This window comes from Pseudonaja textilis, chromosome 9 (assembly GCF_049901715.1).
Source record: "Pseudonaja textilis isolate UNSWEBS1 chromosome 9, rPseTex1.2, whole genome shotgun sequence".
Lineage (NCBI taxonomy): Eukaryota > Metazoa > Chordata > Lepidosauria > Squamata > Elapidae > Pseudonaja > Pseudonaja textilis.
The window spans coordinates 13358307-13380445 of NC_141998.1; the positions used below are offsets into that span (position 1 = coordinate 13358307).

A 22139-nucleotide genomic window follows, 5' to 3' on the forward strand; every position below is an offset into this window, starting at 1 on the left:
TCCCAAATTTGATAAGGTATTATATCAATCTTTGATTGGTAGCTTATCATACATTAGCAATTGGTCAAGGCCAGATATAGCTTATAGTATTAATCAACTGGCACGACATAATAATGATCCACTTCAATGTCATTGGATAGCATTAAAGAGGATTTTAAGATATCTTAAAGGAACATTACACCATGCACTGTATCTAGAACCAAAAAGTGATCTCATACTGAGTGCTTATGCAGATGCTAGTTTTGCATCAGAAAGAGACACAAGAAAGTCGACTTCAGGAACAGCCATAATGCTGGGTAAGACATTAATTGGTTGGAAGTCAATAAGACAACAGCATATAAGTTTGTCTACTATGGAGGCAGAATTCTCCTGTTTATCGCTATTATGTACTGAATTAATTATGTATAAACAAATGATGAATGATATGGGTATAACTGTAAATTATCCTATAATTGTACATGAAGATAATCAGGCAGCAATTCAAATGGCCACGAATATTGCAGTAAAAACTAGGAGCAAGCATACGGATTTAAGGTACCTAAACGTTAGACAATCTGTAAAGAGTAAAATGATACAGCTGGAGTACTGCATGTCGGAGGACAATATAGCTGATAATTTTACTAAAGCCCAAGGTGCCATTAAGCACCAAGAGAGTTGTGAAAAGTATGGGTTTAGATTGTAAGGGTATTATATATTTATATCACCCAAAAGGGGAGAATGTTGGGTATATCGATACACCAACTAGGTTTGGGTGAATAAATATATAAACCAAGGTTTAAGTGTTTGTAGCTTTAAGCACCAAACTGCAATGTAATTAGATAATTAAGGGTGCGGTTACAAGCGGCAATAAAAGGCAGTGAGAGAAACGTAACAGCCCTGCTCCCTGGTCTCTCTGCTCTCTGCCTGTCTGCTGCTTACTCCTGTTTGAGACATCTGCTTGTTACTGTTTGCTGGCTACTGTGCTGGATACCGTTTCTGCTGAACAAAAGGACTATTCCCTTGGTGAGCTGATATCCTGTGAATACTCAGCATTGTCTTCAAGAGAAAGGTATCGGAAGGAGAAGATTTACAAGCAGATAAGGACATAGTACTAACTAGTTAATGGACTAAGTTATTGGATGGATATATTTGTGAATGACATATGGACTGATTGACAATGCTTACACTCTGAATGGATTAAACAACTATTTAAAACTACAAACAGTTTTTGTCTCCAGTGTGTGTATACTCTTGGGCCCAGCCCCTCTCATTTGGCTGCCTGGCTTGACTGCTGCTGCACACTCTGCTTGGGGGTTTGTCCCCAATCACTAACAGTATGAAAGAGTGGATGCTGCTTTTGGAGTTAGAAGCACATAACATGAGATTTAGATGGCATGGATATTTGTGGTATGATAAAGTCAAGGTCAACATGGATATTAAAACTCATTATGTTTCATATTAAGAACATGGAATAGATACAAATCCAGGCTGTGCCCAAAAACACCTTTGTAGCTCTCAGTACAATAAGCATTTTGTAGCTTTTGTAGCCTAATAATAAGAAACATTATGTCAGATCCATGTATCTGCCATTCTTCAATTGGAGAAGAAGGGGGGAGGGAAGTTGGTAAAGAAATCCTTTTTGATGTAACCTGAATATATTAAATCTTATATTGAATTTGTATAACCTACACAATGATATACAACTGAAGGATTGGAGCCAAATGCCCCAGAAACCTGTCACCTCTGGAAGAGACAGCAAGGGGACAAGGGACCATAAAAATTCCAGCTCCGGAAGATACTTCCTGAGAACTCTTCAAAAGATCGTTCCCAGAGGAGGGGAGGGGGAATTAACATGTTGGTTCTTTGTTTGACAAAATACACATCAAGATAAGGGGAGGGGTCCTAACTTCCTTTAAGTATCACTGCATGCCTGGGAGCTGTTAGACTCTGCTTTGAAACCGTACTTGAATTGTCTTAGGATTCCTTAGGATTCCTTCTGAAACATCTAGTTCCCAGAAGTTCATTCTTTCGGTTGAATGGGAAAAGTTCAGTAGCTGACACATTAGGGGTGACATGATAGCAAATTTTATTGTTGCAAAATAACAAAAGCTGTTTTAAATAGCACGTTTCTTCATCAATTTTCAGTTTCTACAATGACTTGTATTTACTGATCTGAAAAAGATTCCTATGGACACTTCTGTCTTTTTTATATTTTTGTGGAAGATTTGAATACTAGAGAAGCTGCCCAACCTTAAAGAGACAGTTATACTAGGGAAAACCTGCATTATTCACCTTATACTAAAAGCTAGTGGAAGATCTCTGCATTCAGCAATGATAATTTCACCAAAATATCCTTTTGCAAAAATTAAAATTAAAATAATTTCATGTTCATCAGACTGAGGGTAAGAAGAACACAAAGAAAATTCTCATTCCAGATTGTTTGCAAATCTGTGAGTCTTTTCAGCCCTTCTCTCCATTTTTCTTAGTCCAGTTATGTTAACCAAAACAGATTCTCCCCACTTAACTTCAAACCTGACCTAGCAACCAAGACCTAGTTTGAATTTGCCCTTTGGGGTCACTTTCAAATGCCCACTTCCCTGTCGGACAATGGGCCTACTGTCATTTGTACACTTCCCAGGAATGCTTTGCAAAGGGCATTTTTCCTGTTGAGCCAGCATGAGCAACCCCACATGCCTGGAAACACACAGTGGATGAGAGGGTAGCTGTGCTTCTCCTGTGTTGTGTGTGCTTCCACGTGTCTCTCAGTCAAAGCAACTGCCTCTATGCTGCCTTGACTCCCTCCCTCTCTCTCTGTCATCCATTGTTGGATAGGAAACAAATGTTCCCCTGGACATGCCGGGGCTTAAAATAGACGTGAAGACTGCAGCCTTTTTTCCTCCTCACAGCCATAACATTGGGAGTGGCAGCAACAGCAGGAACAGCAGCACAGAAAAGGGGAGAAATGGCTGACTAGATTTGCCAGCTGCCTGAGAAAAAAAAAATCACAGCTTTAACAAAGGTAAGAGAACTGGGCTGTCTCCTGTCTTGTGTTCTGCTTTTCTCTCTTTGACTGCCAAGTGTGCAGAATTGATCACTCCTCTCCTCCTCAGGGCCAAAGAAGTCTATGTCTGATTCTCTTTCTATGTTGTGCATGTTTTTGTCTGTCTGGGGCTGAATGGATTTGGTTGTGTTGGAAGTTCAAGGATGGTGAAGGAGAGGGAGAAAGATCTGAGACTGAGTGGTGCTCCAGCAATTGTGATCTTGGTCATTCCTTTAAACAACTTCACTCAGAAAAGGAATTTAGATCATTTTGACAGATACCTGGACTTTTGTAGGATACGTCCCTTGTTATCTCTAAGCATGAAGGAACTGATTTCATTCCTAACCATCTCAGCCTTCACAGTCCTCAGTGACTTTCCTGTTTTCTTAATGCCTGTCAGAGCCCAAAGGGTCCTTATATAATTGAAATGGTTATTGGGCCAGGAGACAGAGACCATTGCAGGATGAGCAAAGTGGTAGCAGAAGGGTGGAAAAGATGAAGTCCTTTGACTTCATCCAGAGGTTGAATTGAACACTGAAGACAAGATGCCCCAAATCCAAATTGTACTTAGTTATTCTGCCTATGTAAAATAAAACTATGAATTGTCTCCCACACAGCATGATTGTAAAGATAGATCAGATAATCCATACATCAGGTTCTATGCTTCCAAAAGAACCTTGTGTAATGCACAGGATGAAAAGATGGCTTCTTTGCCTGAACAACGAGGAACAAGTCAGTATTTTTTCTCTTCTAATCATCCATGCAGATTATTAAGAGAGAAATGCATGGCACATACAACACTGGAACAGAAGGAAAGGTGGAGCTGAAGATACACCCAAATGCTTTGCCATGTTGCAATGGTCACTGGTTTTAACTTGCTTTAAAATAATGAATAAACATTTGTTCACATAGTGAGAATAGCATAGAACTTTACAGTATCCAAGGATGTTTGATAAAATAGAATGAAGATGTATGTCTGCAACTTTATCCAACTGTGTTGTAGAAGTGTGATTAAGTGGATTAAATATTCCTAAATGCTAAAAATATATGCCTGTCTAGTAAATCTGACAAAGTAAGCATGATGTAGTACTTATCATTAAAACTATGTTATCTGAAGAGACCTAGGTGGCAAGTCATCTTGGCCACTGCATCTGCCCTCTGGAATACCACCTCCCAGAGGTTTGAATTGTTCTGATCCAGTTGTGCTTTCAACACTTGAAAGACCTTCCTTTTTCTCCAGGCCCTTGGTAAGGAAGTTTGGGCTGCTATGGAAATTTTGTTAGCTTGTTCACAGTGTAAGGATCTCTGGGTTATTGTCTTCTTTTCTTTGAATCATATTAGATTGTTTTTATCTTATACACCACCCAGAGTCACTCTGAGTTGAGCAGCCTATAGATTTCATTTATAAATGAACACACACCAACATCTCCAGATGGTCTCCATTACTAAAATGTGGATTATACTTGCCAGTGCCATTATCCTGATTTTGGGTGATGGAGAGAACTGGGAAATGGACCATTAAATGTCTTCAGGGGTGGGATACGACAGGGTTAACTACCGGTTTGGGATTTAGGAGCATCCCCGGCATGCTGTGAGCTGTGCGCCTGTAAATCGTCATCATTATGCTGTGTGCAGAGATGCAGCCTTTGAAACAGCCCTGTTTTCCTGCTTTTTTAACTGCAGCTGTGTCTCATTAGGTAGCTGAAATTGAAAAATCAGGAAATAAAATTCAGGTGACAGCCCGGGTAGGCAAAAACATCAGCAGACATAGAACCGGTTCTATATCTGCTGCTCTTCAGAGCGACCGGTTCTACAGAGGTGGACAGAACTGGTAGAAACCCACCCCTGAATGTCTTCCAAGCACAGAAAATAGGTTGCTGGCAACAGTGGAGAAATGTTAGTAATTGGGAACTAGTGAAAGGATTACATATACCCTCAGTAACAACAGTAGTCTTTGGCAGATTTATCATGATGTGATTATTTGGCACAATTTCTAAAATAAGAATGATCAGAGTTCTTTAAGTTTCTGGTTCTATGGAGGTTGGATGCAGTTATTCAATAGGGAGAAAACAGAATGCCACATATCCTGGAGTTGTCTCCTGTATGACTTCACACCAGAAACATTCTCAACTGAGTTTCCCAGTAAGCTTTGAATGATCCCAGATGGGGCCCCATTGGAAAGCGAGGAAGCTGTGTTCTGTTATCCAGAAGCCGATTGTGCAAAAATATGTTTTATTTTTGCAACCAACATTTGGTCCAGCTACTTAAGGGTAGATAATTTGGTCTTTGGCAACTTTAAGTCTTGAGTATGACTCTTCAGAAGACCTATAAAAACTACCATTGAACTTTTAATGTAATTATAAGTTGAAAAGAAACTAAATCTAATGATGAAACTAAATAGCATGATTTTTTTTTCCTTCTGACTTCTTTGCCCTGATTTGGGGCATTTTTTTCTGAGCCTACTATGTCTTTAAATCAGATTGCACTTTCCTGGCTTAGCCTAATGTTGGTTGTGATCCAGGGAAAAGCAACCCAGTGTCTTCTAGATGCTTTGGACTAAGCTTCTCTTAAACCCTATCCTGGGAGGACAACAGTCAAGGATTATGGAACTTTAAGTCTAAAACATCACAAGCAACCCAGTGATCTCTAGGTGATTTGGACTAAGCTTTTTAAAAGCCCTATCCTGTATGGACAGTCATCAAGGATTATGGAAACAACCCAAGGACACAAGATACGGTATCTGGAATCCCTCTAGCTATGTTCATGCCATTATCCTTAACCTAATTAGGTAGGCGAATTTGCATAAGTCTGCTTAATGTTCTATTTTTCTTTTCTTTTCTTTGTTTAGCCTGCTGGGTGAACCATGCCCATTTGATTAGTTTATGATTCACTGTATCATGTGAACCCAGAAAATTTAATAACCAGATTCAGTAAATATTCAAGAGTGTTTCTTTGTGAACTCAAATGAATTTTTCCTTAACACTACTACGCCATTCTTTATTAAGTGAAAATGTCAGAAACTGACTCTCTAAACTTGCACTTCTATCACTGGCTGCCATTTCTGACCAAATATAGCAAGCCAGAATCTAGAGAAGTCTCCCCTTCCTGGAATTCCATGGGTTTCTTCAAAATCTTCTCCAGGTCCTGCCAGCAAAAAATCAACATTATTACAAGAGATTACATTAGGAGGAAAACACAATTTCTTCTCCTCCCTAGCTCTTAGCATATTTCCTCTGTTGCTCTTAGCTCTCTGTCCAAAGTGTTAGCACCTGCCAGACCTTTTCATGCACATTCTGCCCTGTCAGCCCTCCCTCATATTGGTATAACTGTGGCTGGCAAAACCTCATTTTGAAGGAAAGCAACAACTGAGCCCATACAGACCCTGATTTATTTAACTTTGTCAGTACAGGCATTAAGAGAAAAGAGTCCTCCCACCTTCATGTTAATTTGATTAAAGCTAATGCAAAATGTTAGAAAACCTATTAATAAATCCAGAGGTGGCATTTAGGGCTCAGCTTGCTTATTTGTTTTAACAAAAGACAGGGTAAATTTGTCTAAATTGGACAGCAGCAACTCTGCATGGAGTTGAAAGCAAAGAAGTAGTTCAGTAGATGGAAACAGACAGAGTAAAAATAGTCATTCAACAGAAAGTGTTTTGTATCTTCACTTTAGTAATATGTAAAAGGCATCATGGGCTGTTTTTTTTAGCCTAGATTGTCAGCATATCTTATAGATCTTTTGAAGATCAGATCAAAACTGTTCCAATTCTTCTATTTGACAAAAGCATTCTGTTTTTCTGATTTCCTGTTTTTTATATTCAAAGAGAGCCTTAATCATATATACATTGGACAAATCTAATAATAAGTGCAGGAGTTGAGATTGCTTCTTGTCTGTTAGGAAGCTTATGATCCACTTATGAGTGTGTTCAGGTACTGCTAGTTGATTTAATTTACTTAGAAGAGTGTCTGGAATGATGGTATTGAATGCTGAACTGAAGTTTACAAAGAGGACCCTTGCGTAGGTATTTGGAGATTCAAGGTGTTGTAGGATGTAATGCAGAGCCATGTTAACAGTATCATCTGTAGATCTATTTGCTCGGAATGCAAAGTGCATGGGATCTAACAATGGATCCATGATGGTTTTCAAGTGGGACAGCACAAGCCTTTCAAAGATTTTCATAACTACAGATGTTAGAGCAACTGGTCTGTAGTCATTCAGTTCCTTGATGGAGGGCTTCTTTGGCACTGCGATGATGGTAGAACATTTGAACGTTTGAAAACTCCTTCTCCTAAAAGAAAAACAACCAAAACAGATACATTGTCCTTAACCCTCTCTCTCCCCTCCACGAGGACCCTTTGATTTGTGGGGGAAGTCCTCAGGGAATTGGGGAACCAATTGATCAGCATGGACATCCCAACTCTTTACCCAACTAGCATCTGAAAGAGGGTATCCCTTCCATAAGACCAAATATTGCAATCATCCACAGTATAATCTAGAATCAAGAATTTTCTTAATTTCATAATGTGTTTCCTCCTGTACCACTAATGGGTCAGGGGGAGCAATTGGCAGTGGTCTTAACATTGATGTAGCAGCTGATTTTAGTAAACTACAATGGAATACTGGATGAATCTTCCCTAATAGTCGAGGAAGACTTAATTGTACAGTGACCGGATTGATTATTTTTGAAATTGGGAACGGACCCAAGAATTTTAGCCCCAGTTTCTTACTGGGCAGTTTCAACCTAAGATACTTGGCTGTCAAATATACTTTGTCTCCCACTTTAAAGGGTGGTTGAAGGGATTATCCACCTGTTTTTTATAATTTTTTGCAGCTTCGGTAAAACCCTTTTTGTATCTTCCCAACCTTTCTTTAATGAGTTCATCCATTCTGTTAGGGACATGGATGAGGGAGGTTGTCTAGGTAACTCTGGCATAGGGACAAAATCCATTCCAGTGTTGATTTGGAATGGAGTCAACTCCATGCTGCTATGTACTGCATTATTGTAAGCAACCTCTGCAAAAGGTAATAACTCAGCCCAATTTTCTTGTTGATAATTTACATAGCATCTAATGTATTGTTCAATCATGGCGTTAGCCCTCTCCGCTGCTCCATTACAAGCAGGATGGAAAGCTGAGGATAATCCTTGGGAGGACCCAATGGACTTCAAAAATTCCCTCCAAAATTTTGCAGTAAATTGTACCCCTCTGTCTGATATTATTCTACTTGGTACTCCATGTAGTCTATAGACAAGTTTCACGAATAGCTTTGCAAGCTTCTTAGCATATGGAAGTCCTTTACAGGCTATAAAGTAGGCCTGTTTAGAGAATAAGTCAATTACAGTCCAAATGATCGTATCCCTTCACTCTCAGGTAATTCCACAATAAAATCCATTGCGATTTCTTCCCATAGTTGGGTTGGTTCAGTGACTTGTTGAAGGAGGCCAGGGGTTTTTCCAGTTCTGTGTTTCATTGTGCCACAAATTGAGCAACTTTTTACATAGTCCTTAATGTCAGGTTTCAGTTTTGGCCACCAAAACTGTCTTCTCAGTAAATGTAGGGTTTTTAAGAATCCGAAGTGGCCTCCCAGCCACGAATCGTGGCTACAATTTAGTACCAGTAGTCTTAGGGTTGTGGGTAGATAAAGCTACTCCTTCATTCATTGTTAACTTGGTTTGATGGTCCAGGAACCAAAAGGGCAGTTTTCAATTCTGTGGTCAGCTTATCTTCCAGGCATTTGAGGTTGCAGTTGGGTTGGGCTTGAGTGGTTACTTGGCCTGCCAATTGAGCTTCTAAAATTAAGGCTTGTACTATTTCCTCTCAGTGGCTGTCAAACTGAGGTTTTCTGGACAGGGCGTCCACCAATATGTTTTTCCCTCCAGGGATATATTTAATGTTGAAGTTGAACCGGTTGAAGTATTGGGCCCAGCAGACTTGTTTGGGTGATAATCTCCTAGGGGTCTTTAGAGCCTCAAGGTTTTTGTGATCAGTCCATACCTCAAAGGGATCTGGCACCCCTTCTAGGAAATGGCTCCAAGTCAATAAAGCCCATCATAAGGTGAATGCTTCTTTCTCCCAGATCACCCACCTTCACTCTGTGTCCGTCAGCTTTTTGGACACATAAGTGCAGGGCATCCGTCAGTTTTGAGAGTCTTTTTGCAGCAGAACAGCTGCCACCACTACATCACTCACATCAGTTTGGACAATAAAAGGCTTGGTCACATCTGGGTGCTGGAGGATGGGCTCAGCTGCAAAGAGGTGTTTTAAGGTCTCGAAAGCTTTCTGACAGTCCATAGGCCAAGCCAGGGGTTGACTTGGCTTTGGTTTGGTAGGTGGTGGGCCCATTTTTAATAGCTCCATTAAAGGGAGGGCAACTTCAGCAAAGGACAGAATGAATTGTCTATAGAAGTTGGCAAACCTTAAAAAACTTTGAAGTTGTTTTTGGGTTCTGGGGGGTTGCCAGTCCAGCACTGCTTTCATCTTTCCAGGGTCCATTTCAATTCCCAGGTTGGATATTTAGTAGCCTAAATAATCCAGCGACTGTTTGTGGAATTCACATTTTGAGAGTTTCACATATAATTTGGCAGCTGGAAGTTTGTCATCAAGATATACGAGGACCCCCCCGCCGATAAAAGTGTGGGTGTAGCACCTCATTGATGAGTTGCATAAACACTGCGGGAGCCCTCTGAAGCCTGAAAGGCATGACTTTGAATTGGAAGCTACCCAAAGGGCAGTTAAAAGCTGTTTTCCACTCATCTCCCTCTTTGGTGTGTACCCAGTAGTAAGATTCTCTGAGATCTAGCTTGGTGAATACCTTGCCTTTCGACAGGTGGTTCAATAAGTGCTTCATGAGGGAGAGAGGGTACATGTTTTTGACGTACACAGCATCAAAAAAGTCTACACATAATCTCAACCCGCCGTCTTTGAACAACACGGGGGCAGCTAATCTTGATTTGGCAGGTTCAATAAAACCTTGGTCCAAATTTTGGTTGATGTATTTCCTTAATTAAGTCATTTCAGCAGGTGTCATGGAATACATCTTTGGTTTTGGTAGTTTTGCCCCGGGTTCTAATTCTATGCTGCAATCAGTGGCTCGATGGGGAGGTAAAACATTACACTCTTCTTCACTGAATGCTTCAGCCAAGTCTTTGTATTGGTTGGGTAATTGGGGGTTATCTGGGAGAAGGTGGGATGCTGTGGATGCTGGCTCAGGGGTTGGTTTCAAGTTGACTGTTGTGAGAGGAAGAGGGGGCAATGGGCCCGGTCCAATGAGGATTTTCCTGAATCCATCCTCCCATTTGATTGTAGGGGCCCATTTGTCTAGCCAAGCAAGACCCAATATGATTGATTCTGACATCCTGGGGGCCACTATGAAGCATATGAGTTTGGGGTGAGGGCCTAATTCCATCTTGATCAATTCTGTCATTTGGTTGGCTGCCCCCCAATTAAGGTTCCATCCACATGCTCAAATCTGATTGGCTGTTTTAGCGGGTTAGTCTTTATGCCCAATTGTTCAACGATGGGGAGTCCGATAAGGCATCTAGAAGACCCAGTATCAATGACAGCTTCTAACTCCCTGGCCTCCCCCATGTTTGGTATCGCTAACTTGACCTTGACTGTAAAAGGTATGATGGGATCACTCACCATTGGGTCATCTTCGCAGGTCACGTTCTTGGGGACGTGGTGGCGGTCTGGTGGTCCATTGCTCCCATCTGCACAGAGGGGGCTTTCCCAGCTGTGTTTGGTGAACCCGCCTCTGACTGGAGATCTTTCTTGGTTTTTCTGACCTCTAACAGCTGGATTAGACTTTGACCGTGGAGCTTGTGGTACAGGAGCAGGGGCCAGACAGTCTGCTGCTCTTTGGCTGTCTTGGCCACATTGGTAACATTTCAGCACCCTGGTAGGTTGGGTATGAGCAGGTTCAGCTGATCCGGTAAATGGCCTCCTAGCCACAATTCTCTTAGACAGGGCTGCTGGAAGGGGTTTCTTGTGTGGGCTGATGCTGCAAACTAAGCTGAGGGATGTGACATACCACGATTGTAAGGTCTCTGGGATTCCCCTAATTTCACAGGCCTTTTTTACTTCTGAATCAATGGCTTTTTAAAAATAGTGTAAAGTCATTCTTTCAGGCCAGTCCATGAGTGGCTTGTGACCCTTCTAAAGTCCCAAATGAATTCTGACAAGGGTCTCTTGCCTTGCCTCATTTCCATTAATTTCTTTTCATTCTCTGCCACCCTGCCTGAATTTTCAAATCTGAGTCTTAATCATTGAATAAATCCGTTTACATCGTATAATTTGGGGGGCTTGTTCGTTGTGTAATTGATGCATCCCCTTCATTCATCTGAAGCATCCCCTTCATTCATCCCATCTGTTATGGCCATAACCAAATCGCGCTCTGTGGCGTATTGATTCCCAAATTGTTCTGTATGGGATTGGATTAGAGTGAGGAAGTAATTGAAATGTTCATGGCAACCATCAAATCCGGCCTTAAATGATATTTGGTCCGGCCTGGGTCATGGTTGGGGAGGTGGTACATACCAGGCACCTGCAGGTTGAACTAGAATGAAAGGAACCGGGCAGGCAGCGTATCTAGGCTGGACAGGGCCCCTGAAGCCTGGCTGGGTGTTGCCTCTCTGGAATAGGGCTCCCAATTTTGACCATTTGTTGTCTGTTTTACAGGAATGCTTCTATCCAGTTATGCAGGTGTTCAGAGATACCATAAGATTTTAGTTTTAGGAGTAGTTTGTCATGTACCACTGAATCAAAGGCTTTACAGAAGTCTATGTAGATTGTGTCTATTGCTTTGCTCTGATCGAGTTGTGTAGTCCGTATGTTTTTGCAGTGTAAGAGTTGCAGATAGTTTTTTCCTGAAACCAAATTGTTTATTAGAGAGTAGGTTGTTTGTTTCTAAATGGAGGATGATGGATTGGTTAATAATTGATTCCATGACTTTACAGGTGATGCAGCATAAAGAGATTGGTCTGTAATTTCAACTAGACTGGGGTCTCCCTTTTTGAAGATGGGGACCGTGGCATGTGACCATAGTTTTGGCAAGGAGCTGGTCCTGAAAGATTTTTCAAAGATTATGCTTAGAGATTCGGCTATGGCAGTGGATAGCTTTTTTAAGAAGTAGGCACATATTCCCTCCGGTCCAATAGATAGAGATGGCTTTAGATTGCGTAGTGCTTTTTCAACATTGTCTTCTGTAAAATCGATATGTATTAGATCATTGTAGTTGTCTGTGGTTCGACTAGGAATGTTTCCCAGTATTTTTCATCCTTGGGTCTTCATAGTTTGTTTTTAATGTTTCTCCATCATATTGTTTTTGTAAGGATTTAATTGTTATTTACTGAAGATGTATTTTGCTCCAAGTTGAACCATTGATAAATCCATAAATCCATCAATCCATCAATCATAGGAATGAAGTTTGATGTACTAGCTCTTGTTTTCCTAATAGAGGAACTGATGTAACTCAAGGACTGAATTTCCTTCAGCAACTGCAAAACAATAGGAAAAGGCACACTAAGATGACTTTGTGTTCTAACTGCATGCACCTGTAACAATAATTTTCTCATATACACATAGCTTTCTACATGGAAGCAATATCTGTATAAGGAAATCATTAATAGTGTTCCCATAATTTTAAATCAAGCGACTACGTTGGCACAATATGCTAAGTTTAAAGAGTTGAAGACTGGTTAGTGACAGCTTTTGAAGCCATATTAGCACTAGAAGCTTCCATGCTGCCACATTCCTGAGCATGGGAAGATGGGAGAGGGGATTTTATGGAGAGTATGTGGTTAGACATAATCACCTGGCTGTAGTAGAGGGGACATCTCAAGTTGGGATGGATGGTGATTGGGGCATGTGATGGAATGATGGGGGCAGGGGGTGGATTTGTAATTTTTTACTTATTGGAGGGAAACCCAGAACTTTCAGATTCAGGATTTCCCAGATATGTTAGTATACCTATTCTAATAAAAGGAAACTGAGAAAATGCCTGTCTCTGAGTTTTTAATTGGAGTGGCATTTTCTGGAACCCTGACAGTTTGCTTGCATAAGCCTGGATGCTTGGTTAGATCTTGATTCATAATATTTTGCAAATGGGCTTATTCAGAAACTACAGGTAGTCCTCAACTTACAACAGTTCATTAAATGACCATTCAAAGTTACAATGGCACTGAAAAAGTGAGTTATGACCATTTTTCACAATTATGACCATTGCAATTTCCCCAGGGTCATGTGATCAAAATTCACTTGGCAACTGAGTCATATTTATGATGGTTACAGTGTCTTATAGTGCCTTACAGTGCCTTTTGCGACCTTCAGACAAGCAAAGTCAATGGTGAAGCCAGATTCACTTAACAGTCATGTTACTAACTTAATTGCAGTTATTCACTTAACAAATGTAGGAAGAAAGAAATGGGGGAAAACTCATTTAATAAATGTCTAACTTAGCAACAGAAATTTTGGGTTCAATTGTGGTTGTAAGTTGAGGAGGTAAGTTGAGTAAAGTTATGATGTAGAAGGAAGCTGGTTTCTTCAGTGGAAAGAACCTACATTTTAACTCAGGGCTTGAACCCTGCGTGAGAACTACCATTAGCCAAACATTCATTCATTTGTTTGTTCACTTACTAAATTGTTTGGCCACCCATTCCCAGGGACTTTAGGCCATTAACAATAAATGACTAGTTCTGAGCTCACCATCCCTTCCCATCCCTTGTATGTTAAAGTGTCCTCTGGCTACAGCCTCTCTTGCAGCCCCTGAAATTTTCCCTCCCTCTGCTCTGTTAGAATATTCTACACACGCACACACAAACACACACACACACACACACAATGCTAGTGCTGATTCAGCTATAATCAAAGGAGCAGATTGCAGATCCTGTCAGCCAAGGAATTTGATTTGGCTGAAGTCCCAGAGACGAGCCTTCTCTGCCATGGCTCCTGCTCACTGGAACATCTTAACCCCTGAGGTGAGACTGGCTCCCATCCTCCTGACTTTTTGTGAGAGCCTTAAGATCTGGATTTGCCAGATGGCTTGGTGACCTAATGGGGGAACATCACACTGGAGGTGTTTGATTAATTAAAATCTAATCCTACCCCATCCCCATGCACCCCCTGGCACCTCCTTTGCCATCTTGTGTTAATGATTTTATCTGGTTTTATCAACTTTGTTATTTTATAACTGATGACTTTAATGTTTTTAATGTTTTATATTGTAAGAGTTTTTGATACGAGATGGGTGCCAAATAAATTTCATAATAAATCAATAATAAAAAAATAAATACCTTTAAGAAGGAATCTTCTTAAAAATGCCTTTTTAAAATTTTCTTTACAGGATCAGGATCAACATTTACAATGCAGCTGATACAGGAAATGTCCAAGTTCATGAGAATCTCAGGAGATGATGCTTCTGATACCGTTCTCCTTTCTTTTTCAGATTAGAAACCAACCGTGGGTGGTGGTCATAGCAGAAATACTGTCTGGGCCCCAGCCCAGCCCCCTGTAGCAGCCCGGGATGCAACAGGGGGCACAGTGGCACCCATGGCGTTCATGTCTCGGTTCTCCAGGAATACATCCAGATCTCCTGTCTGGAGGACGCATGATGACACCGTCAGCCACCCCATCCTCAGTGTTTTTGAACTTGAGAGACTCCTGTACACGGGGAAGACAGCCTGTAACCATGTGGATGAGGTCTGTCCAGGACTTTACCTGGGAGATCAGTACGTATTGATCCCAGTGCTGGAGGCAGGCCACTTCCAGGAGGTGGGGAAGAAGTAAAGGGGCAACATAGTGGCGATTAGGGAAAGGATTCAGATGGGGAAAGAAAAGAAAGAACTTGCAGGTAGTTCCCACCTTACAATCACAATTGAAACCAGAATCTCATCTCTAACTGATGCAGTCATTAAGTGAGTTACCATGTGATTGCATCTGATTTTATTACCTTTCTTTTTTGCTTCAGTCATTAAATGAGTCTGGCTTTCCTTATGATTTTGTTGTATAAAGCTGACTAAGAAGCTTATAAATGATGATCATATCATATATACATGTTAGTTGCCAAGTGCCTGAATTTGATCACTTGATTATGGGGATGCTGTGACTGTCGTAAGTATGAGAACCAATCATGTCAGTACTGTCATAACATTGGTCACTAAATAAATGTTGGTAAAGGACTACCTGTACTATATTGCCACAAATCACTTGTTAAATATATAATGCAACAAAATTTAAAAGAAGGATTCTATCATCAGCGGTTATAGTATTAGTTACTATAGTTATCTCAGGACAAATTTGGAGGAAGAAAGACACTGATAGAGGAGAAAATTGTCATAACAGATGCTGGGTGCACAGGAAGTTCATTTGCTGTCTTCAAGGACAGAGGAGATACTCTCACAAGATTGGGGAAACATTCAATTGGGTAAAAAAGTTACTGTGTAGCTCAGTCTGAAAGGCTTTTCCAACAAATGATAAAGAGCAGCAGGAATCAAAGATCAGACAGGATCTTTTGCACAGTTGTTTCTGAGCTTCTGTGTTAACTGGTCCAAAATAAAATGAACCTCCGCAATCCCAGGCATCAATCTGACTGCAGAACTGCCATTTGCTAGGAATTGGTTTAGCAAAACTCCACCATATATTCTTTAAAAAAGGCCAGCTAAATGCAGATTGAAAAAAAACTTGAGAAGGAATGGATAGAAGCAATGATTCTGGGAACAAGAGAAGGATCAGATTACAGATTAACAGAGTAGGAAGGGACATTGTAGGTCATCTAGTCCAACCCCCCACCCAAGCAGGAGACCCTGCACCATTTCTGATAGATGGCAGTCCAATCTCTTCTTGAAAGCCTCCAGGGATGAAGCTCCCACAACTTCCAAAGGCAAGCTGTTCCATTGGTTGATTGCTCTCAGTGTCAGAAAATTTCCAGGTTAAATCTCTCCTTGTTCAGTTTCCATCCATTATTCCTTGTCTGGCCTACAGGTGCTTTAGAAAATAGCTTGACCCCTTCCTCTCTGTGGTAGCCCCTCAAATATTGGAACACTGCTGTCATGTCTCCCCTGGTCCTTCTCTTCACTAGACTAGACATGCCCAGTTCCTGTAACAGTTCTTCATTTGTTTTGGACTCCAATCCCCTAACCATCCAGGTTGTTCTTCTCTGCACTTTTTGTAAAGTCTCAACATCTTTTTATAGTGTGGTGACCAAAGCTGCATGCAGTACTCTAGGTGTGGTCTTACTAAGGCTTTATAGAGTAGTAGTAGTACCTCACTTGACTGTATCCCTATTTCAATGCAATTTAGGATTGCATTGGCTTTTTTGGCTGCCGCTGCACACCACTGGCTTATATTTAGCTGGTTGTCCACTAAGACTCCAAGATCCCTCTCACAGTTACTGCTAATATGCCTGCTTTCACCCAATCTATATGTGTGCTTTTGGTTTTTCTTGCCTAATTGTAGGACTTTACTTTTCTCTACATTGAATTTATTTTGTTAGATAGGGCCCAGTGTTCAAGTCTGTCAAGATTCATCTGGATCTTGAGCCTATCTTCTATGGTGTTTACTATTCCTATCAGTTTAGTATAATCTGCAAATTTGGTAAATTCCCCTTCTAATCCCTCATCTAAGTCATTTATGAAGATATTAGCAATATCACTTAGACTTATATACCACTTTATAGTGCAGCCCTCTCAAAATAATTTACAGAGTCAACATATTACCCCCAACAATCTGGGTCCTCATTTTACCCACCTCGGAAGGATGGAAGGCTGAGTCAACCTTGAGCCTGGTGGGATTCGATCTGCCAAATTGCAGTAGGAGTAGCTTGCAGTACTGCACTCTAACCTCTATGCCACCGAGGAAGAGTATTGAAGAGTACTGGGCCTAAAACAGAACCTTGTGGCACCCCACTGCTTACTGTCTTCCATGTAGACTTAGACCCATTAAGGACTACTCACCGAGTACTGTTTGTCAGCCAGTTGCAAATTCATCTGGAGGTGATTCTATCTTTCTCACTTTTTTCTAGCTTCCCAAGAAGTAAGTTGTGGTCTACTTTGTCGAATGCCTTGCTGAAGTCTAAGAATACTATGTCCATAGTATTTTGCTGGTCACTATGTTGAAAAATGATAAGATTGGTTTGGCATGATCTATTTTTAACAAACCCATGCTGACTGCTAGTTATTATTTTACTTATTTCTAGATGTTGGCAGATCTGTTTTTTAATTATCTTTTCCAGTATCTTCCCGAGTATTGATGTTAGGCTGATTGGTCTGTAGTTTCCTGTTTTTTTTTTTCCTTTTTTGAAGATGGGAGCCACATCAGCTCTTTTCCAGTCCTCTGGTAGTTCCCCGGTGCTCCAGGATTTTTGAAAGATGTCGAGCAGTGGTTCTGAGATGACCTCTGCCAGCTCCTTTAGAACTCTGGGATGTAAGGTCCTGGTGATTTGTTTCATTGAGAATTTGTGAATGACCCTTACTTTATCATTCCCTCCATGTAGAGATATAGCAGCCAATAGAGGTGAGCTGGCCCGATTGAACATCACCCACATCCTCAATGCTTCTCACAACAAGTGGCGGGGAGGCGCAGATTACTATGAAGGCACTGGCATCTGCTACCTGGGCATTGAGGCACATGACTCACCCACCTTTGATATGAGCCCCTACTTTCAGCCTGCTGCAGATTTCATCCACAAAGCCCTGAGCAAGAGTGGAGGTGAGTCCACAGAAAAGTGTGACTTGACCCATGACTAGAATAGGTACACAGTATGTGTGCATGTTTCTCATTCAAACTATACAATCAATTGATATTCCATTGTTTACAAAATAGAGTATCTTTCTAATGCAACATTGCTGAGATCCAGTTCATATTCTCAGGTTGTATAACCAGTTTGAGTTTGACCTATAGCAGCTTCCCCAAAATATAACAATTTGTATTTAGCAGATTTATTTTCTTCTCTCTCTTTTTGCTTTCTAAGCTCTTTTTACAGCTAAATCCGAGCCATGGGGGAGGTGATAAAGTTTTAAACAATGAAGTGCAAACTACAAAGTAAGGAATTCTTGAAATCAAGCTGGACCTCTGATGATGAATATGTCTATGTAGAGTACTGGTAGCCCTCAACCAGAATTTACATTGCCAAGCAAGGAAGTTCTTAAACCAATTGCACCCGATTTTACAACCATTTTGCCACGATTGTTCAGTGAATCACTGCAGTTGTTAACTGAATTGTGGTTGTTAAGCTAAAGTGGCTTCCACATTGACTTTGCTTGTCAGAAGCTGGCTGGGAAGGTCACAAATAGTGATCACATGACCCACATACAGCAACAGTTGTAAATACATGTTGGTTGCCAAGCACCAGAATTTTGATCACATGACTACTGCAATAATTTTGATCACATGACTGCTGCTGTAAGGACCAATCATAAGTGACCCCCATTGCTTTCACTGATATTGTAATTTCAAATAGTTGTTAAATAACTGGTTGTGAGTCAAGGACTATCTGAACCTGGGGATTTTCCATCTGTAGTTCTTAGTGAGGTTGCACTCTCCCCAGACAGAGTTGGCACGTAGCTCAGGGATCCTTTTAGATTCTCAGCTCTTGCCTAAACAGCTAATAGTCTGTTTAGAAGGCTTTTGCTCAGCCCACAAGATCTAACAGTATGTACATGTTCTGGATCCTCTTTATAAAACATCTGGTGGGATTCAGGAAGTGTACCATCTGTTTTGGTACTTGACACCTGGAATGACCTATCCCTCACCCTTACCCTAAGATGTGGGTAATTCAAATTTGTTGGTGTTCTGTAAGGCCTGGAAGAATTGGTTTTTCCTCCCAGATATAAAGCCAGAATATTGAATGATCCCATCTTTAATCATTTGAAATTGAAAGATTGTAGTATGGGATTGATGGAGATATGTTGTGATTTGTGTTGTTTTTGTTTGTTTCTGGTTTGCAATTCTATGGAAGCTGCCAACAGTCACAGTTTGTGAATTAGGTGACCATGTAAATTGATTAAATAAATGTCAGGCACAAAGAATCAGGACTATACATTAAGTTCCAGTTAAGCTGATTTATTGCTCATACCTATAACAAGAATTTAGTCAATTAATGCTCAGCACTAGATAAGTGTTAATTCAAGAAGGGTTGGACTAGGACCACTTGTGGGAACATAAAGACTGCAAGCTGATTCCTCTCTTTCCACCCCTGGATTATCCCTTTCCTTCTACAATAAATAAATAATTTCAAATTATGTTCAAACCAGAGGTGGTATTCAGCAGGTTCTGACCAGTCCTGGAGAACCAGTGGTGAAAGTTTTAAGTAGTTTGAAGAACCAGCAAATACCACCTCTGATTGGACCCACCCCCATCCATTCTCTGCCTCCCGAGTCTCAGCTGATCGGCTGGGTCTTCTTTGGTTGCCCTGAAGAGGAGAATGGAGCTGGAAAACAGGTTAGTGGGGTGGGGAGGGAATGGGATTTTGCAGTAACCTTCCCCCAGGAGTGGGGTGGGAATGGAGATTTTACAGTATCCTTCCCCTGCCATGCCCACCAAGCCAAGCCCACCAAGCCATGCCCACAGAACTGGTAGTAAAAAAATGTGAATCCCACCACTGGCTGGAAAGCTAATAAGATATAGTATACTATGAGGTTCTTTGTCAGGGCACCTGACAAAAGTCTGAAATAAATGACTTACACTGAATGTCTGGGCCCCTGACTTCTTTGTGATGTTTGATATGGACATTTTCTTAAATTGACCTTCTTCCCATAGGGAGAATCCTTGTTCACTGTGCCGTGGGGGTAAGCAGATCAGCTACCCTGGTCCTTGCCTACCTCATGATTTATCACCATTTGACCTTGGTGGAGGCCATAAAGACCGTCAAGGACCATCGAGGTATTATTCCCAATCGGGGTTTCCTACGCCAGTTGACTACCCTGGACAACTCCCTCAGGCTGAAGAGAAGACTGTAAGCAGAGGAGTCATTGGGAAACCACAATAGCATAATTTGTGTTGGTAAACATGAGGCATTACTAGCCTACTTTGGGCTCAGGTAATACCAACCTTCCACAGATCCTGCCTCACAGAAGTTCAGCTCTAACGTTTCAAGATGTACTTCCAATGTTCTCAGTGTTTAGGTTCAGGACTCAACTAGAGATGATCAAGTTCAGGTTTCTGAGAGGAAAAGGTTTTCTTTCTCCCTCTCCCTGTTGACTTTCCAAAGCCATTTTCCAAGACAATGTCCCAACCTCATACTGAGGAAGCTTTTAATGCTGAAATTCCCATGGAGTGATATGTCTTGTGATCTGTTTCCTCCTATTTGCTTCTAGCTTTTGTTTTAAAAAGTGGCAAGCCCCAATGTATTTTAACAATCAAAATAAAGTTCTACAGAACATAAGGATGCTAAATGGTTTTTATTTTTCACATCCAAGCTGAAAGAGCCTTTCAGAAATTTCTGCCACATTTATGAATGGAAAATATGCTAGAAGATTTCTTTGAACTAGAAAAAAGAAAACATCCCCATAACACCACTACTAAAAGATGTGAAGGGAGAACTTGGTTTATGATATCTTCCCCTGGTATTTAATAGAAATAGGCTGCAGACCAGTGAAGAGAATGTTATAAAATACCCCTCAACTTATGACCATAATAGAACCAAAATTTGTATTGCTAAGCAAGACAGTTATTAATTTTACAACCTTTCTTGCCACAGTACTTGTTAATCATTGCAGTTTTTAAGTTAGTAACACAGTTTTTAGGTGAATCTGACTTCTCCATTCATTGACTTTGCTTGTCAGGTCACAAAAATAGATCATATGACCCTGAGACAACTGCAACCATCATAAATATGAGTCAGTTGCCACATTTTATTTATTTATTTAGCATATGGCAAATAGATGGGCTTATAGTGGTTCAGTTAATGTCCAGTCCACCCAGCCATTCAAGGACAGGATGATATAGAATAGAATAGAATAGAATACCTTTATTGTCATTGCATTCCATCAATACAATGAAATTTGAAAGCAACTCCAGCACAGTGCCCCAAACACCACATCACAATCACACTACAGAGTTAATAATAATAATAATAACAATAACAACAATAATAAATCACAAATGCACTGTTTAATTCAAGACAATTACTGCCTTGGAAAAAAACCTGTTTCTCAATCTACCGTGTTTCTCATATAATAAGGTCGGGTCTTATTTTTTTTTGAGCCCCGAAAAAATGGCTAGGCTGTCTTTTCAGGGGTGACTTAATTCCCCCCCCCCCTGCATCTTTGGGTGGGCGGGTGGCAATGGCTTGGATGTTGACCTTGGCGTTGGTGGGGCACTTCGTATCAGGGTCAACGCAGGCAGCACCATATCCGGGTGTGCAACAAAAGTACTTCCTAACAGCAAGCCCCCCCCCACCATTCCCCCCCATTACGCATGTTTTAATATAGGCCTTAATTTGGGGGGGGAGGGGCTTAATTTCATTTCATGCCTATAAAACATGCTGGGACTTCCTATTGGGACTTCCTACTTCGTATTGTTGGAGAAACAGGGTATTAGTCCTCATTTTAAGACACCCATAATGCCTCCCTAATGGTAACAGTTCGAAATATGAATATCCAGGAGGAGAACGGTCTGTGGAGAATTTTAGTGTTCTAGAGAGGAATCTGGTCTTCGCAATCTCTTCCAAAGAAGAAAGAGAGCAACCGATATTTTTTTGTGCTGTTTTTATAACTCTCTAGTGATGGGTGGTTTATCCATTGCCATGTATTTAGAGAGCCAGGAGTTCTACAAAGATGTCTGGCTGCCAACTGTCGTTAACTGTCAATTCTGGCTGCCAATTGTTGCTAGTTGTTTGGTTCACACTACCATGCTATCCAGGGTGCACCATGAGGAGGCGAACTAGCATCACACCCCAGTTGCCAGGTATCTGTATTTTGATCAGGTAACCATGGGGATCAGTAGCATAAGTGTGAAAAACAGTCATAAGTCACATTTTTCAATGATGTTGTAACTTCAGTCACTAAACAAATGATTGTAAATTGAAGACTGCCTATTGGATTAAAAAAATGCCTCCATCAAATTAAGCTCAACCCCTGATGTCTATACAGATATCCATCTTGTTTCTTTGACAGAATGGTAGAAACAGC

At 40.9% G+C, this 22139-nt stretch overlaps 1 protein-coding gene across 2 annotated transcripts; it reads left to right on the forward strand.

Moving 5' to 3' along the window:
* Positions 1–2811: 2811 nt before the first annotated feature.
* On the forward strand, positions 2812–20392 carry DUSP26 (dual specificity phosphatase 26). 2 transcript variants are annotated; one of them, XM_026718068.2, is made up of 4 exons: positions 2812–2998; positions 14459–14741; positions 17504–17718; positions 19768–20392. In XM_026718068.2, the coding sequence occupies exons 2-4, from the start codon at positions 14563–14565 to the stop codon at positions 19965–19967; spliced, it is 594 nt and encodes a 197-aa protein (XP_026573853.1). In that variant the 5' UTR covers positions 2812–2998; positions 14459–14562; the 3' UTR covers positions 19968–20392. The 2 variants fall into 2 exon arrangements, with proteins under 2 accessions (XP_026573853.1, XP_087795040.1); XM_087938914.1 differs by having other exon boundaries at positions 2884–2998; positions 14459–14712.
* Positions 20393–22139: the final 1747 nt, after the last annotated feature.

Excerpts from the sequence above, each read along its gene's own strand:
- DUSP26 (XM_026718068.2), top strand. The coding sequence starts at position 14,563 with ATGGCGTTCATGTCTCGGTTCTCCAGGAATACATCCAGATCTCCTGTC. Across the intron at positions 14,742-17,503 it reads GGACTTTACCTGGGAGATCA|AGATATAGCAGCCAATAGAG; the intron begins GTACGTATTGAT and ends CCCTCCATGTAG. Across the intron at positions 17,719-19,767 it reads AGCCCTGAGCAAGAGTGGAG|GGAGAATCCTTGTTCACTGT; the intron begins GTGAGTCCACAG and ends TTCTTCCCATAG.